At 38.2% G+C, this 17,719-nt stretch overlaps 1 protein-coding gene across 3 annotated transcripts in view; it reads right to left on the minus strand.

The window, feature by feature from the left end:
• Nucleotides 1-17,719, minus strand: part of LOC124533418 — a 100,199-nt gene that overhangs the window by 22,195 nt on the left and 60,285 nt on the right. For all 3 annotated transcript variants that reach the window (XM_047108657.1, XM_047108656.1, XM_047108654.1), the window contains 33 exons: nucleotides 17,365-17,667; nucleotides 16,648-17,283; nucleotides 16,089-16,400; nucleotides 15,675-16,004; nucleotides 14,922-15,527; nucleotides 14,128-14,754; nucleotides 13,737-14,036; nucleotides 13,319-13,645; nucleotides 12,931-13,230; nucleotides 12,467-12,772; nucleotides 11,750-12,388; nucleotides 11,274-11,588; nucleotides 10,720-11,043; nucleotides 10,349-10,642; nucleotides 9,961-10,266; nucleotides 9,238-9,870; nucleotides 8,810-9,130; nucleotides 8,400-8,723; nucleotides 8,019-8,321; nucleotides 7,624-7,932; nucleotides 6,886-7,512; nucleotides 6,462-6,776; nucleotides 6,050-6,379; nucleotides 5,674-5,970; nucleotides 5,286-5,591; nucleotides 4,572-5,207; nucleotides 3,872-4,498; nucleotides 3,470-3,787; nucleotides 2,055-2,984; nucleotides 1,659-1,973; nucleotides 1,234-1,569; nucleotides 829-1,128; nucleotides 23-328 (listed from right to left, as the gene is read on the minus strand). In XM_047108657.1, coding sequence (XP_046964613.1) covers nucleotides 23-328; nucleotides 829-1,128; nucleotides 1,234-1,569; nucleotides 1,659-1,973; nucleotides 2,055-2,984; nucleotides 3,470-3,787; nucleotides 3,872-4,498; nucleotides 4,572-5,207; nucleotides 5,286-5,591; nucleotides 5,674-5,970; nucleotides 6,050-6,379; nucleotides 6,462-6,776; nucleotides 6,886-7,512; nucleotides 7,624-7,932; nucleotides 8,019-8,321; nucleotides 8,400-8,723; nucleotides 8,810-9,130; nucleotides 9,238-9,870; nucleotides 9,961-10,266; nucleotides 10,349-10,642; nucleotides 10,720-11,043; nucleotides 11,274-11,588; nucleotides 11,750-12,388; nucleotides 12,467-12,772; nucleotides 12,931-13,230; nucleotides 13,319-13,645; nucleotides 13,737-14,036; nucleotides 14,128-14,754; nucleotides 14,922-15,527; nucleotides 15,675-16,004; nucleotides 16,089-16,400; nucleotides 16,648-17,283; nucleotides 17,365-17,667 — 13,458 coding nt within the window. The remainder of the gene's footprint in view (nucleotides 1-22; nucleotides 329-828; nucleotides 1,129-1,233; nucleotides 1,570-1,658; nucleotides 1,974-2,054; nucleotides 2,985-3,469; nucleotides 3,788-3,871; nucleotides 4,499-4,571; nucleotides 5,208-5,285; nucleotides 5,592-5,673; nucleotides 5,971-6,049; nucleotides 6,380-6,461; nucleotides 6,777-6,885; nucleotides 7,513-7,623; nucleotides 7,933-8,018; nucleotides 8,322-8,399; nucleotides 8,724-8,809; nucleotides 9,131-9,237; nucleotides 9,871-9,960; nucleotides 10,267-10,348; nucleotides 10,643-10,719; nucleotides 11,044-11,273; nucleotides 11,589-11,749; nucleotides 12,389-12,466; nucleotides 12,773-12,930; nucleotides 13,231-13,318; nucleotides 13,646-13,736; nucleotides 14,037-14,127; nucleotides 14,755-14,921; nucleotides 15,528-15,674; nucleotides 16,005-16,088; nucleotides 16,401-16,647; nucleotides 17,284-17,364; nucleotides 17,668-17,719) is intronic.

The raw sequence follows: 17,719 nt of genomic DNA on the forward strand, positions 1-17,719 counted from the left end.
AATATAATAAAACGGTACTTACTATATCGTACACATCTAACGAAAGGATCTCCGGTATATTTAGGCGGACAAGTACATATAGGATTATGTTTTACTACAACACATTTTGCTTCCACTCCGCAAGAACCCTTGCAGGGATCAATACATTTCTGATTACTACATGCCTTATTTGGTGTACAATCTGAGCTAACGACACATTCTGGTCGACACAATGGTGGACTACCTATGTAGCTTGAAATACATGTGCATACAGCTTGTCCATTAATTTCACGACATTGACTGTTTGGTCCGCATGGTGTTGGCGTGCATGGGTTGCTAGTTATTGGAGCTAAAATAATTAAAAACTATCTAATAAGAGTGTACATGTTTATTGTTTACATAATTTTACAAAAAACTGAATACATTATTACTATTATCAAATAAAGTACCCAACAACAACACTTAGCATTGTTTCGTGTGGGCTAGAAGTGAGTTTGTAACTACAACAAGAGATATATCATTATAGTTTCAAAGATGGCTAATTGGCGATGAAATTATTGCTTATGTGACTTGTCTTTTGTACGTTTTAATATTCTACAAAATGGGCGATTCGATAATAAGTGGTCACCACTGGCCATAGAAATTTGCACTATAAGAAATAATAAGCATTCATCATTCTTCATATCATCTACTGTAATAACTTTGTTAACACAAATGTTATGTCCCTTTGGGAAAATATAAAGACTTAAACGATATGTCTAACTAAAACATATTATATTTTTTGTAAAATTAATCAAAACCGAAGCAGGTAGTTTTAAATATTATATAAGATAATCTTAAGTTACTCACCTCTGATTGGTTCGCAACCGTAGAAAGCATTGCCTGTCATTCCTTGCGAACAACTACACATGGGAATATGGTTCACGACAGTGCATACAGCTGAAGCGGAACACGCTCCAGGACATGGATCCGTACATTTATTTTTCACACAAGCTTTGTCTCGTGGACAATCACTACTCAGAACACATTCTGGTCGGCATCCGATGTATGGATCTCCCTGATTTTCTTCTATGCAGTAACATTCGCCATCTTTACATACAGCGTTTGTTCCACAGGGTGACGGATTACATTTGTCTACTATATCATAATCTGCACACAATAAATGATGTAGGTTAGGTTTTATAATAGAAAATATCACTTACTTTCGCTATCAAGTGGTTTTATAATGTAATCTGTATATAATTATGAACCTACCTGGCTGTGGTTTGGGAGTACACACATTAAAAGCATCCCCTGTGTAACCTTCGGGACAAGTACAAATCGGCACATGTCTTGAAACTGTGCAAAGTGCTCCTATTCCACACGAACCTTCACAAGGATTTTGACATTTTTGTTGTATGCAAGCTTGTGTCGGCAAACATTCTGAATTAACGACACATTCTGGTCTGCAATTAGGCGGACTTCCAACAAAATTAGGCATACATGTGCATGAGGGTATATTTCTGTTTTCTTGGCAAATCGAATTAGGTCCACAAGGTGACGGAACACAAGGGTTTTTGTATGGTTCCAAAACAGCATTTGCTATTGGAGCTAAAACAACAACAAGGTTAATTTTTTTTTTTTTTTTACGCTAAAATGATTACATACAAGCTGTTAATTTAAAATTTCCCAATACTTACGCGGTAGCGGATTACATCTTGTAAATGGATCGCCAGTGTAAAGAGCTTTGCAGTTGCAGATGGGGCTATGATTAATAACTCTGCATTCTGTATTTATGCCACAAACATCAACACATGGATCACTACATTTTTGGTTTAAACAAGCTTTATCTGTGGAACACTCCGTACTTATGGTACACTCGGGACGACAACCTGGTGGTGATCCCATATAATTAGGCATACATGAACAAACAGCTTGCTTATTTACTACTTGGCAACGACTATTAGGTCCACATGGAGATGGTTGGCATACGTCCACTGCATCTTCAATAGTTTCTGGAGAAATATAGGTCATTTTAATTTTACATTTTTATCATTAGACAAATATAAAAAGAATGAATACCCTTATATACTTACGTTTTTGAACACAGTACCGGAATGGATCTCCTGTAAAGCCTGTGTTACAAGAACATGAAGGAACATGGTTTATCACTTGACAAACAGCATTTGGCGCACAAGATCCTGGACAGGGGTCTTGGCATTTATTCATTATACACGCTTTGTGCGTTGGACAATCCGAATTTATCAAACATTCGGGTCTGCAACCATCATACGGATTACCCAGAAAGTCTGGTAAGCAAGTACAAGATCCGGCACCATTAAATTCTTTACATAAAGCATTAGCTCCACAAGGAGATGGTAAGCAGGGCGATGTTATCTCCTGAATAATTTCTGTTCTGTGACATTCTACAAATGGATTACCGGTATAATCAGCTGGGCATGAACATGAAGGCGAGTGACTTATAACATGACATTCTGCGTTAGCTCCACAAGAATTTTCACATGGGTTAACACATTTTTCATTAATACAAGCTCGTTGTGTTGAGCACTCGGAATTGCTGATACATTCTGGTTTACAGTGTGGTGGCGCACCAAAGTATCCTGGCTTACATGAGCAGGTTGGTGTGCCCGAATTTTCTTTACAAATAGAATTTGGTCCACATGGTGAAGGAATACAGGCGTCGATTTTTTCAGGTGTTACTTCTTGATAAATACATCTTATGAACGGATCACCCGTGTATGATAACGGACAAGAACAAATAGGATTGTGATTGATAACTTGACATTTGGCATTAATACCGCAAGCTCCTTGACAGGGTTTGATACATTTTCTATTAGAACAAGCCTCATCTGGCAAACAGTCTGTGCTAACAATACATTCTGGTCTACAGGATGGTGGGCTTCCAATATATCCAACCAAACATGTACAAACTGCTTGTCCGTTTATATCACGACATTGACTGTTAGGTCCACAAGGGCTTGGATGACATGGTTGCGGTATTTCAACTAAAACAAGAACACGTCAGAAAATTACTATCATACGTTTTACTTACTTTAGTTTACTATAGTACGACACAACTTAGATGTCGCATCTGCAAAATTCGTAAAACCGATCACATACGAATTAAGTACGCTATTCCAAATTATCAATATTTATTTCTCACGCGTATATGATTTTTTGCATAAACGTAATAACTTGTAATATCATATGACATAATATATTCGTCAATTTGACGCGTCGATTTACATACACTTGCTGTCTCTGACGCGTGAATCTATAGCGACGAATAGCGTCGAATGGCGCGATAGGGAGCTATTTCTATTGGTTGTGTAAATCTGCAGTAATCGGTTTTATTTTCATTCCATTGCATTTTCCGATGCTACATCTAATTTGTGTCTTACTATACTTATATAACTTAATGAACTATCAACTTTTGTAAAAGTTACTTTTTGAAAATATAAACGAAATTGGTAAAATATTACATTCTTACCTTGTAGGATAGCACAGTGAACGAAAGCGTTGCCAGACATATTTTCAGGGCACCTACACATTGGAACGTGATTTATCACTTCACAAATTCCATTACTGGCACATACACCGCTGTTGCATGGATTTACACATTTATTTTTATAGCAAGCTCTGTCTTGCGGACAATCTGAACTTAGTGTGCATTCAGGACGGCATTCAAAGTACGGGTCTCCTTGAAACTCTGGCAGGCAGGAACAAACGCCGTTATTACATTCTGCATTTGATCCACAGGGAGATGGAACGCAAGGATCATTATCAATATCGCTCGTTACATCTGCAACTATAAAAAAAAAAAAATCGTTAAAACCAGTTGATATGTAATGTAATTGAATCAAAAGTACAATTTTTATAACCATGTTCTTACCTTGTAGTTTACATTCAGTAAATGCATCTCCGACGTAACTTTCTAGGCATTTACAAATGGGTGTGTGATTTTTCACAAAACATTGAGCATTTATGCCACACGACCCTGGACAAGGATCTTTACATTTTTGATTTATACAGGCTAAACTACTCGAACAGTCCGCGTTAATAACACATTCTGGCCTACAGTTCGGCGGTGCTCCGAAATAATTTTCCAAACATGTACAAGATGGATTGCCATTGTGTTCTTTACATTCACTAAATGGACCACATGGTGATGGTAAGCATGGATTACTTTGCACTTCCGGAATATAAGCTTTAATGGGATAGCATCGACTAAAAGGGTCGCCTGTGAAGTGTTCCATACATGTACAAATAGGGCTATGATTAATTACTAAGCAATTCGCATTTTGCCCACATTGGCCAGAACAAGGATTAATACACTTTTGAGCGACACATGCTTTATCAGAGGGACACTCGCTGCTGATAATACATTCGGGTCTGCAATTTGGTGGAGTGCCCCTATACTCTTGCTTACAACTACATATTGCTTGTTGGTTCCGTATTTTACAGACGCTATTTGGTCCACATGGAGATGGTTTGCAGGGATCAGACACAATTTCAATTTCTGAAAGAAGGTAGATAATAAGTAATGGTAACTTTAAATAATAACAAAAACTGATATGAAAGCAAATACTTACCTTGTTTCAAGAAACAATTTTGGAATGGGTTTCCGGTATAGCCAGGATAACAAGTACATAAGGGTGCATGATTAACTGTTTGACAATCTGCATTCACGGCACATGTTCCTGGACAGGGGTCTTGGCATTTATTTTGTTGACATACTTTGTTAGATGGACAATCCGTATTGACAGTACACTCAGGTCGACATCCTTCATATGGATTTCCAAAGTAACCAGGAGAACAAACACAAGAGCCGACGTTATTGCGTTCTTTGCATATAGCATTGCTACCGCATGGCGATGGAGTGCACGGAGACGGTTTTTCGAGAAACTGGACACTTTGTATTTGACAGACAACAAATGGATCTCCTGTATATCCTTGCGGGCATAAGCAATTTGGAGTATGGCTGACAACTTTACATTGCGCTAACGAGCCACACGCTCCTACACAAGGATCGCTACATTTGTTATTAATACAAGCCAGATGATTGGAGCATTCGCTATTACTTGTACATTCTGGGCGACAATTTGGTGGAGTTCCCACAAACTCTGACATACAAGAACAAGACGGTGAATCATTTATTGTCTGACAAACGGAGTTAGGTCCGCAAGGTGAAGGAACACACGGGTTTATTTGCGGTGGTGCTTCAATGGCTAAAATATTACAAAAATAATGTTAATTTATTAAACTATTACATTACTAATTTTAGAAAACAACTAGAAAAAATTTACCTTTTATAATACATCTACTAAAAGGATCTCCGGTGAATCCAGTCGGACACGAACAAATAGGATTATGATTAACAACTTCACATAGCGCCTTAATTCCACATGCTCCATTACATGGGTTCAAACATTTGTGATTGGTACAAGCCTTGTTTAATGGGCATTCCGAGCTAGTTGTGCACTCGGGTCTGCAAGTTGGAGGATTTCCGATATACCCCAGTATACAAGAACAAACTGGGACGTTATTCACTTCACGACATTGGCTATTTGGTCCGCATGGACTGGGATTGCATGGATTTGAAGGCGTAGTAACTGAAAGTATAAATTTAATATTAGAAAAACTATTAAAATTGTAAGCTTTAATTTTTTATTTTATAAAATATACTCTAGTTACCTTGGACGACGTTGCAAGAAACAAAAGAATTGCCAGTAAATCCTGCAGGGCAGCTGCACATAGGAACATGATTTACTACTTCGCATAAAGCATTGGTACCGCAGATATCTGGACATGGGTTATGACATTTTTTAGAGTTGCATATTTGATTTTTCGCACAATCTGTACTGATTAAACACTCTGGTCGACATCCAATGTAAGGGTCACCGTGATATTCTGGCAGACATGAACATTCCCCATTATTACATTCCGCATTTGATCCACATGGAGTTGGATTACAGGGATCAATCTTTTCATCTATGAAAAACAAAAACCATAGTCAGTAACATGTTAAATTTTACGATTTTAATGTAATTATTATATAAGTATTAAGTACCTTGGAATGGTTTGATTTCGCATGCAGAAAATGGGTCACCGTTATAGCCCTCAAGGCATGTACAAATTGCAACATGATTCATTACGAAACATCTAGCATTTTTACCACATGAACCAAGACAGGGGTCAATGCACTTCTCATTAGTGCATACCAGGGAACTGACACAATCTTGGTTTGTAGTACACTCTGGTTTACAATTAGGCGGGCTTCCAAAGTAACCTAACGAGCAAGAGCAACTTGCTTGCCCTCCTACGTTGCGACAAATAGCGTTAAGACCACAGGGAGAGGGCACACATGGATCTCTTACGTCATCCAACTGAGGTTGCGGTACTGTAATATTGAGAATTAAATTATAATTAATATTGAATCTCAAACATACTATCAATAATTTTAAAGATAGAAAAAAAATTACCCGGTTGAATATAACATCTTGAAAATGGATCTCCTGTGTATCCAGGTAGACAACTGCAAATTGGATTATGGTGAATTACGCGACAATCAGCTTTCAGCCCACAGGGGCCCGGGCAGGGGTTTACACATTTCTGGTTTATACATGCTTTATCTGAAGCACATTCAGAACTGAGTAGACACTCAGGTTTGCATGTTGGTGGTTCACCCATAAAGTTCGGCAAGCAACTGCATACCGCTTGATTGTTAATAAGTTTACATTGGCTGTTGGGACCACAGGGACTTGGATAGCAGACACTTACTGGAGCTGTATCTTGCACTGTAATTAAAATAAATACATTTACATACGTACGAATACATACTAACATTAAATAATATTGTGTTTTTATAAACACAAAGGAGATTAAGTAATAAAGATAATAGCTTACATGGTATAAATGTACACCTTCGGAAAGCATCCCCTGTGTAGCCAGAAATGCACAGACATGTAGGTGAATGGTTTACTGTCGTACATTCAGCATTCACTCCACAAGTTCCAGGACAAGGATCTTGACATTTGTTATTGATACATGCTCTATTTCCTGGACAGTCGGAGTTTGAGACACATTCTGGACGACAGCTTTCGTAGGGATTCCCAAAATAGCCTTCGTTACACATACACGAACCTACATTATTTTGCTCCTTGCATATTGCATTAGATCCACAAGGTGACGGAGAACATGGCGTGAGTATTTCAATGGCCGTTTTTATAGAGCATTGTGTAAATGGATCGCCTTCGAAACCTTGTGAGCAAACGCACATAGCAGAATGGCTGACTACGCGACATTCAGCGTTTGTACCGCAAGCATTTATGCAAGGGTCTTTACATTTTTGATTTAAACATGCCAAATGTGGTGAACATTCACTATTGCTAACACATTCAGGTTTGCAATATGGCGGTTGCCCCTTATATTCTGGCATACAGCTGCATGAAGGGTTTCCGTTCACTTCCTGGCAAATTGAATTGGGGCCGCAAGGTGAGGGTAAGCAAGGATTTAACGTAACCGGTACTACATCTGAAAATAACAAAAAGGTATTTCAAACTCAAAGGTACCATAGTATTCATTAAGTTATCGTATGTTTTTTAATGGTAATTTTACATTTAGATAGAGTTAAAAGGATCTTACTTGATATATAGGAGCATTCTACGAAAGGATCGCCCGAGAATCCACTAGGACAAGCGCAGACAGGATTGTGATTAATGACTTCACATGTTGCTCTTATACCACAAGAACCAATGCATGGGTTAACACATTTTTGTTGGATGCAGGCTTTGTTTTGTGAACACTCGGCATTTCCTACACATTCCGGTCGACAAGCAGGTGGTACACCCAAGTAAGTTGGTAAACAAGAACATACAGCTTGATTATTTATTTCACGACACTGACTGTTCTGCCCACAAATCGCTGAACTACAAGGATGTTCGGATACTGGAGCTAAAAAATGTCACATACATTAATACAATATGAAACAAAATATTACCATTGGTTTTATTCCATGACAAATGTAAAATAATAATTACCTCTAATTGGATTACAAATAACAAAGGCATTTCCAGTAAATCCATTACTACATGTACACATAGGGATATGGTTCACTACTTGGCAGAGAGCATTAACTCCGCAAGTGCCAATACACGGGTCAATACACTTTTGCTGGAAACAAGCTTTTTGGACGTCGCAGTCAGTACTAAAGACACACTCCGGTCTACAATTAAAGTATGGATCACCGTGATATTCTGATAGACATTGGCACTGCCCATTGATGCATTCAGCATTGGATCCACATCGTATATTCGTACAAGCATCCGTAGTGACAAGTTCCACTAAACACAAAAATTGTTATTATTATAAAATTATGAAAACATGATAATCTAATATTATTTTTCGATTAGTACAATTACCTTCTAATGGTCGAGGCCTACAGCTAGTAAATGGGTCTCCAATATAGCCTTCTATACAAGTGCAAATAGGTATGTGATTAAGGACACTGCACGTAGCTGAAATGCCACATGAGCCAGGACAAGGATCCTGACACCTGGAGTTTATACAAGCTCGATCACTTGCGCAATCTGCATGTATACTACATTCTGGACGACAGTTGGGTGGACTTCCAATAAAGTTCGAATGACAAGAACAAGAAGGATTATTTCCAATATTTCTACATTCTGCATTTGGACCACACGGCGACGGTACGCATGGATTCCTTGTATCAATAATAGGTTCGACTGAAAAATAATAAATACAATACATAAAATATACTCTATCAAAAATAATAAATATTAAAAAAACAAAATTCTTTTGCAATACTTACAAGCAATTGGTGTACACAAAGTGAAAGGATCACCTGTGTAAGAAGTTTTACAAGAACATATTGGACTATGGTTGATAATTTTGCAATTAGAATTAACACCACACGGCTTTGGGCAGGGATTGATACACTTGTTGTTAACACAAGCTTTATCATGTGGACATTCGGAGCTCACGATACACTCAGGTCGACAGTTAGGTGGATACCCCATATATCCTAACAAGCAAGAGCAAACCACTTGCCCATTGCTCTCTTTACATTGGCTGTTAGGGCCGCATGGTGAGGGATAACACAGGTCAGTTGGGGTGGTCACTTGAACAGGCTCTGAAATAATATGAAAGTTATAACATTATATTTAAGAGATCAAAAAAAGCTCGACAAGTAGACAAAGTGGGAGAGTATATAAATATTATTAAAAAACAACAACAAACCTTGATAAACGCAATATTTAAATGGATCTCCTGTATAACCACTTATACATGTGCACAAAGGAACGTGGTTAACCACTTGGCACACAGCATTCGTGCTACAACTGCCAGGACAGGGGTCTGCGCATTTATTATTAATGCATGCTTTATTAGATGGACAGTCAGTATTGATAACACACTCTGGTCGACAACCATCATATGGATTGCCGATATAGCCTTCTATACAACTGCATGAACCAGCATTTCTATTCTCTTTACATACAGCATTTGCTCCACATGGTGAAGGTGAGCATGGATTTGTAATAGCTTCAATTTGTAAAATGTCTCGTGTGCAACTAAAGAACGGGTCGCCTGTGTAACCAATGGCACAGAGACATATTGGTGAATGACTAACAACTTTACATTCTGCATTTGTGCCACATACTCCTTCGCATGGGTTGACACATTTCATGCGTACACAGGATAAATGTGGTAGACATTCTTCATTACTAGTACATTCTGGTTTACAGTAAGGCGGTTGACCGTGATAGCCTTCTTGACAAGTACACGAAGGAACTTCATTTATTTCTTTACATATCGAATTGGGACCACAAGGCGAAGGGGTGCATACGTTTATATGTTCCGGTAATTTTTCAGCTGTAAAATTTTATAAGTTATTATATAACAATTTATTAAATATTTATGGCTATGAAAAAGTAATTATCGTGTCTATACGACTATACTTACGTAAATTGAAGCAGCGTGAAAATGGATCACCAGTAAAACCAGATGGGCACGTACAAATCGGATTATGATTCACAACTTTGCATTCAGCATTAACACCACATGAACCAACACAAGGATTGACACAACGTTGGTTGCTGCAAGCTTGATCAAGACGACATTCTGCGCTTATCGTGCATTCAGGTCGGCAACTAGGTGGCGCGCCGATGTTATTTGGTGCACACGAACAGACGGCCTGTCCGTTTACTTCTCTGCACTGACTGTTCGGGCCACAAGGAGAAGGTTGACAAGGATTAACAATCGCAGATTCTGAAAGAAAATGAATAATAAGTATGTTTTATAGTGCTACTAAAAGACACTTTTTAATTAACGTAATTCTTTTGTCACTTGCCTATAAACGGACGACATTCTAAGAAAGCGTTGCCTGTTGTACGGTCAGGACAGCTACACATTGGAATGTGATTAATGACGTTACATATTGCAGTTGCTGCACATGTTCCCGGACAAGGATCTAAGCATTTATTTTTTATACAAGCTTTATCACGTTCGCAGTCAGAGCTTTGCACACATTCAGGTCGACAATTATCGTACGGATCTCCTTGAAATTCTGGAATGCAACTGCACTTGCCATTATGACATACTGCGTTAGCTCCACAGGGTGACGGATTACATAAATCTTCTTGAACTACAAACAAAAAGACATATTATATCGCAAAAAGTTACTAATAATCTGAAGGGATTTATCTGATTTAATCTTGTTACCTTTCTGGATAGGGTTACATTGAATAAATGCGTTTCCTGTATATCCCTCATTACAAATGCATATTGCAATGTGATTCATCAGTTGACAATTGGCATTAAGTCCACAAGAACCTGGACAAGGATCCCTACACTTTTGATGTATACAGGCAAGATTGCTAGCACAGTCTTCATTAATAGTACATTCTGGGCGGCAATTTGGTGGACTTCCTTCAAAGTTATCTTGACAAGAGCAGGATGGAAGGCCATTTCGGTTTTGACATAGAGAGTTTGGTCCACATGGCGACGGCTGACAGGGATCAATTTCAATTGGTGCTCGAACTGGGACTAAAAATAGATGAACACATTTACATACAAACACTGGTGTTTATTTTTACATATACAACGAATAGAAAAACAATTAAAAAGAATCAATTAATCATTATTACTGTTTATGTCACAGTTCTAATTCATACTATTCTATAATATTTTAAATGCTTAATATCAACTCATTTATCATTATTATTTTATAAAAAAAAAGCTTAAAATAAATATAATATAACAATAAGAAACTTTACCTGCTATTTTATAACAGTTTGAGAAAGGATCTCCTGTGTATCTGTTTTGGCACGTACAGATTGGACTATGGTTTATAACACGACAATCTGTATTCTGACCACATGGTCCAGGGCAAGGCGATACACATTTTTGGTTTTTACAAGATTTGTCAGGCGGGCATTCTGTGCTAACCACACATTCTGGTCTACAATTGGGAGGTGATCCGCGATATTCAGGTAAACAAGAACATATGCTTATGCCGTTTGAAATTCGACACTGGCTATTAGGTCCACAGGGAGATGGTAAGCATGGATTGGTTGATTCTTCATCACGTTCTAAAATAAAAAATAAATTGAAATATATATTGTCGCATTTCTGCAATCTTCGCTTGCGAAGTGCAATAGGAACAACCTTCATTTAGTTACAGTTAAGCCAATAATCAAAAGGTTATTCAAGAAAAAAAACGTGTTACAAATATGATGAAATATACTCTTACCTTTTAAAATACATTGCCTAAATGGATCACCCGTGTATGGACTACGACATGTACACAAAGGTGAGTGATTTACTACTTGACAATCAGCATTGATAGCGCAAGTACCTGGGCACGGATCAATGCATTTATTTCTAGTACAAGCTTTGTTGCTGGGACAATCCGTGTTAACAACGCATTCTGGTTGGCAACTTTCATAAGGATTACCAAAATAGCCCGTCAAACAAACACATGCGCCGGCTCCTGACCTCTCTTTACATTCAGCATTCGGTCCGCAAGGCGAGGGCGTGCAGGGTGACAAAGACTCGGCAGGTACTAAAGCATTTATCGTACATTGTATAGCAGCATCTCCACTGTAGCCATCGGGGCAATGACATGCTGCAGTATGACTAATAACTCTACATTCTGCATTTGTTCCACATGCTTGAATACAAGGATCTTTGCATTTTTTGTTTATACATGCCAGTTGAGGAGCACATTCGTTATTTGATATACATTCGGGGCGACAATTTGGTGGTGACCCAAGAAAGTCGGGCATACATTGACAAGATGGTATCTCTGATTCTGAAGGTTGACAAATAGAATTTGGACCACAAGGTGAGGGTTGGCATGGATTTACAGGTACAGTAGGCTCGGAAATAGCTGCAATGGAAAAAGGTTAATTATTGATATATACAATTACTACAAAAAGGCTTGAGTTATTAAAAATTAAACACTTACGTATAAATATGCATCTTGTGAAAGGATCTCCTGTCATTCCCTCAGAACAGGTACATATTGGGTTGTGGTTAATTACTTGACATTTCGATGCAACGCCACAGGCGCCTACACAGGGATTTATACATTTTTGGTTGCTACAAGCTTTGTCGGAAGGACAGTCGGAGCTTGCAACGCATTCTGGACGACAGGCAGGAGGTGCGCCGCGGTAGCCTGCCATGCAAGAGCATACTGCTTGGTTGTTTAATTCGCGGCACTGACTAAATGGTCCACACGGGCTAGACTGACATGGGTTTTGTATAACGGTATCTGTAACAAAAAATAGACGTTTGTATCCAATTAATGCAATAAAAATGACATTTAAGTATATACTTACGAAATGAGCGCTGTTAGTTTGGCCAATATAATCGCAATATAACAGTTAAATTATTGAACAAAAAGTAAATATCATAATATAATAAACGTACCTTTTATTGGGTTACATTGAACGAAAGCGTTACCCGTAGAAAAGGGAGGACATGTACACATAGCCATGTGATTGACAACTTCACAAAGCGCATTGGTGCCGCAGGTATTCTCACAAGGATTTATGCAGCGTTGTCTTACACAAGCTTTGTTTAATGGACATTCAGAACTAATTGTGCACTCAGGACGGCAACCAAAATATGGATCACCGTGATACTCGGGTATACAAGTACAAACGCCGTTGTCGCAAATTGCATTTGGTCCACAAGGTGACGGATTGCATGGATTGACAGAGACTGGTTCTGAAAAATAAAAAAGGAGGTAACGTAGATAATGTTAAATTGTTTTTTCGAGAAATGAGGAATATCCTGAATATTAATATGTTTATACCTATTTCTCTTTTGATGGAACAACTTGTAAACGGATCCCCTACGTAGCCTTCGATGCAAGTACAAATAGATACATGACTTTGAACTCTACATTCAGCGTTTACACCACATGAACCTGGACATGGGTCAATACATTTCTCATTTATACACGCTTTGTCATTAGAGCAATCAGTATTGATTACACATTCCGGGCGACAATTTGGCGGACTTCCACTATACTGAGGTAAACAAGAACAAGCGGGTAAATCGTTTACATTTTGACATTGAGAGAATGGTCCACAGGGTGATGGAAGGCAAGGATTTTGTACGACAGGGGCCACCTCGGGTTCTGAAAAAGAAGAAATTATTAAATGAATTATACAACTAAATTATAAAATTAAATAATTTAAAATGTAATCCTCCAAGGGCGAATATAATACCTCTGTAACATCGACTAAATGGATCTCCTGTATGTTGTGGTTTACAAGTACAGATTGGACTGTGGTTGATAACTTTACAATCTGTGTTAATTCCACACACGCCATCGCAAGCGTTTTTACATTTCTGATTAATGCAAGCGTGTTGTTGCGAACATTCCGAACTAACAAGACATTCGGGGCGACAGTTGGGTGGTGATCCAATATACTCTGGTTGACAGGTGCAGACTGCTTGATCATTAAGTATTTTGCAAATACTATTTGGACCACATGGCGAAGGTTCGCAAAGATTTTTCGGTGCATCTAAAATTGTACACGAGTATAATAATATAAATTTACCATATTTTTGATTTTTTAAAAGTACTACTAATAATATATTTTTATTATAACATACCTAATAACTTTTGGACACACTCTTGATAAGGGTTGCCTGTAAGTCCTTCCAAACATGTGCACGCAGGGGCATGATTAATTACATTACATACGGCGTTACGCCCACAAATATTACCACAAGGGTTTTTACATTTGTTTTGCATACAAGCCAAGTTAAGAGGACATTCAGAGTTAACAACACATTCGGGGCGACACCCTTCATATGGGTTACCAATATATTCTGGCTGACATACACAAGCTCCCGCTCCTCTTTGTTCTTTACAAATTGCATTCGGACCACAGGGAGAGGGGAAACAAGGAGTAAGAGATACTTCTATAACTTTACATTCGATAAATCCATCTCCAGTGTAACCCGCAGGACACATGCATTGAGGTGCGTGACTTAGTACCCTGCATTCCGCACCAATTCCACAAGATCCTGGACAAGGATCTTTGCACCTTTGATTAATACAAGCTTGTTCATTTGGACATTCGCTGTTGGCAATACATTCGGGCCGACAATTTGGTGGACTTCCTGTATATGTGTCAAGACATGCACATGATGGTGAACCTGATACTTCTTTGCAAATAGAATTGGGTCCACACGGCGAAGGTTCACAAGGGTTTACATAAACCTGCTGTTCTATATCTGGAAGGTAAATGTAACTTGCTTTATTATGAATGGTAACTGTAACTATTAATGTTAGATTAGTATAATTTCTTTTTAAAAAAAAATCGCGATCGCGCTAGATTATCGGTTTCCCACATTTTTAGGGATTATGGAATAATTTCTATGTATAAATAAAATGTACCAACCTTTCTGAATGCATCTATTAAATGGATCACCAGTAAGCCCAGGTGGACAAGAGCAAATCGGATTATGATTTATAACTTGACAATTAGCACCGAGTCCACAGTTTCCTTTACAAGGGTCAATACAACGTTGCCCAGAACAAGCTCTATCGAGAGCACATTCTGCACTAGTAACGCATTCAGGTCTACAAGTAGGCGGAGCTCCTTTGTAATTTGGCAAACAAGTGCAAATAGCTTGACCGTTTATCTCTCTACACTGACTGTTCGGTCCACAAGGAGACGGATTACATGGATTGATTACTTCGGAAATTTTGATTTTCCGGCACTCAAGAAAAGCGTTTCCTGAAAAGCCTTGCGGACAAGTACACATCGGTATATGATTATATATTTTACAGTCTGCTCCTAGTCCACAGGTGTTAAGGCAAGGATCTACGCATTTGTTCTTGACGCAAGCTTTATTTTGCGGACAATCAGTGTTCAATAGACATTCTGGTCTACATCCAAAATAGGGATCTCCCATGTAGCCGGGTAGGCAGGTACATTCTCCTTCATTGCATTTAGTATTAGAACCGCACGGTGAAGGATTACAAAGATCTAATTCAACTTCTTCTGGAAATTTAAGAATAGAAATATTAGGTCTTATATCATAACACCAATTAAATAACGTTCCAAAATTTTTATAAACAAAATCATTACTTATGTATATCAAAATTAATACACCATTAAAAAGGGATTTTTTTTTTCAAAATATATTACCTTCTTGTAATGGAATTGGAATACACTGTACGAAGGGATCGCCATTATATTGATCAACACAACTACATTGAGCAATGTGATTAAATACAGAACACACAGCATTGAGACCGCAAGCCCCGGAACATGGATCCCGACATTTCTCGTTGATACAGGCTTGATTACTGGGACACTCTGAATTGATTGTGCATTCAGGTCGACAATTGGGAGGATTACCCATATAGCCAGCTTGACACGCGCACGATACCGATCCTACATTTCGACATTCTGCGTAAAGACCACAAGGTGAAGGCAAGCAAGGGTCTGCATTTGGCAAGTCTGGTGGTTGTGACACTGCAAAATATATAAACACATACATATTTAAAATAACAAAAAATCCTTAAATAACAAATTATCACTAAGTATACTGAATCGTACCTTTAATCGGGAAACATCTCGTGAAGGGATTTCCAGTCAATCCAGGTTTGCATACACAAATTGGACTATGATTAATAACATTGCAATTTGCGTTATCTCCGCAACTTCCTATGCAAGGATCTGAGCATTTTTGGTTTATACAAGCTAAATTTGGAGGACATTCGGAACTTACAATACATTCTGGGCGACAATTTGGTGGCGAACCAACAAAAGTAGGCAAGCAAGAACAAACGGCTTGTCCTTTTATTTCTTTACATTGACTATTTGCTCCACATGGTGATGGATTGCACGGATTACTCTCTACAATTTGCGCTGAAAATTATAAAACAATCCTTCATATAACTGTTCGGGAATGATGTTCAGGAAAATATTAATATTAGTGTTGCAATAAAAGTTGACTAAACTAATTTTGATTAAAATTAGGATAGAATACATATTATGTTAAGTTAAATATAGCAAAGTACATAACACATTGATTTACACCGTATCTTTGAAAATATTTCAATATTTATTATTTCATTATGGAATATTCTTAAAGGTATAAATAATTTATACTTACGTTCTTGTATTATACTACAATGACTAAATGGATTTCCAGTATAGCTTGTTTGGCATATACAATTTGGCATATGGTTATTGACCTGACAGAAAGCATTAGTTCCACAAGTACCAGGGCATGGATCGATACATTTCAAACGGGAACAAGCCTTGTTTAGAGGACAATCAGAGTTTACAACACATTCTGGTCGACATCCTTCGTATGGATTTCCAAGGTATCCCTCTAGGCATTGGCAAGCGCCTACACCTCTTTGTTCTTTACATACAGCATTCGAGCCACATGGACTTGGGCTGCACGGATTCAAAATTTCATTTGGCACAAGAGCTATAGGGTTGCATTGTGAAAACGGGTCACCAGTGTATCCAATTTGACAAATGCACATTGGTGAATGACTTACTACCCTACATTCCGTATTTGTTCCACAGCTCCCAACGCAAGGATCGGCGCACTTTTTATTTAGACATGCTAAATTGTAGTCACATTCACTGTTACTGATACATTCTGGTCTGCAATTTGGTGGAGTTCCTCGATAACCAGTTAAACAAGCACATACAGGACCTGCTCCACTTATTCTACACGTTGAATGTGAACCGCAGGGAGAAGGGTCACAGGGGTCAACTTGAACTATTGCTTGCACTAAAATATAAAATACAATTTAAAAATTGAAATACCCCGTGTATTTCAATATGTATTATTATTATCTGTTGCTCTACTTACCAATTATTGAGCATTTTATAAATGGATCACCCGTGAACGACGGTGGACATGAGCAGATTGGATTATGATTTATAACGTCACACACCGCTGCAACCCCACAAGCTCCAACACAAGGATCTATACATTTTTGATTTTGGCAAGCTTCTTTTAAGGAACATTCAAGACTAACCACACATTCGGGTCTACATGTGGGTGGACTACTACGATACCCAGGTAGGCAAGAACACGCCGCTTGACCGTGTGACTGATGGCACTGACTATTCGGTCCACATGGTGATGGATTACATGGGTTGACGTTAATTACTGGAATTAAATAATAATAATAATCAATAATGTAATTGCTTTTGAATAAAAT

Source organism: Vanessa cardui, chromosome 11 (genome assembly GCF_905220365.1).
Source record: "Vanessa cardui chromosome 11, ilVanCard2.1, whole genome shotgun sequence".
Lineage (NCBI taxonomy): Eukaryota > Metazoa > Arthropoda > Insecta > Lepidoptera > Nymphalidae > Vanessa > Vanessa cardui.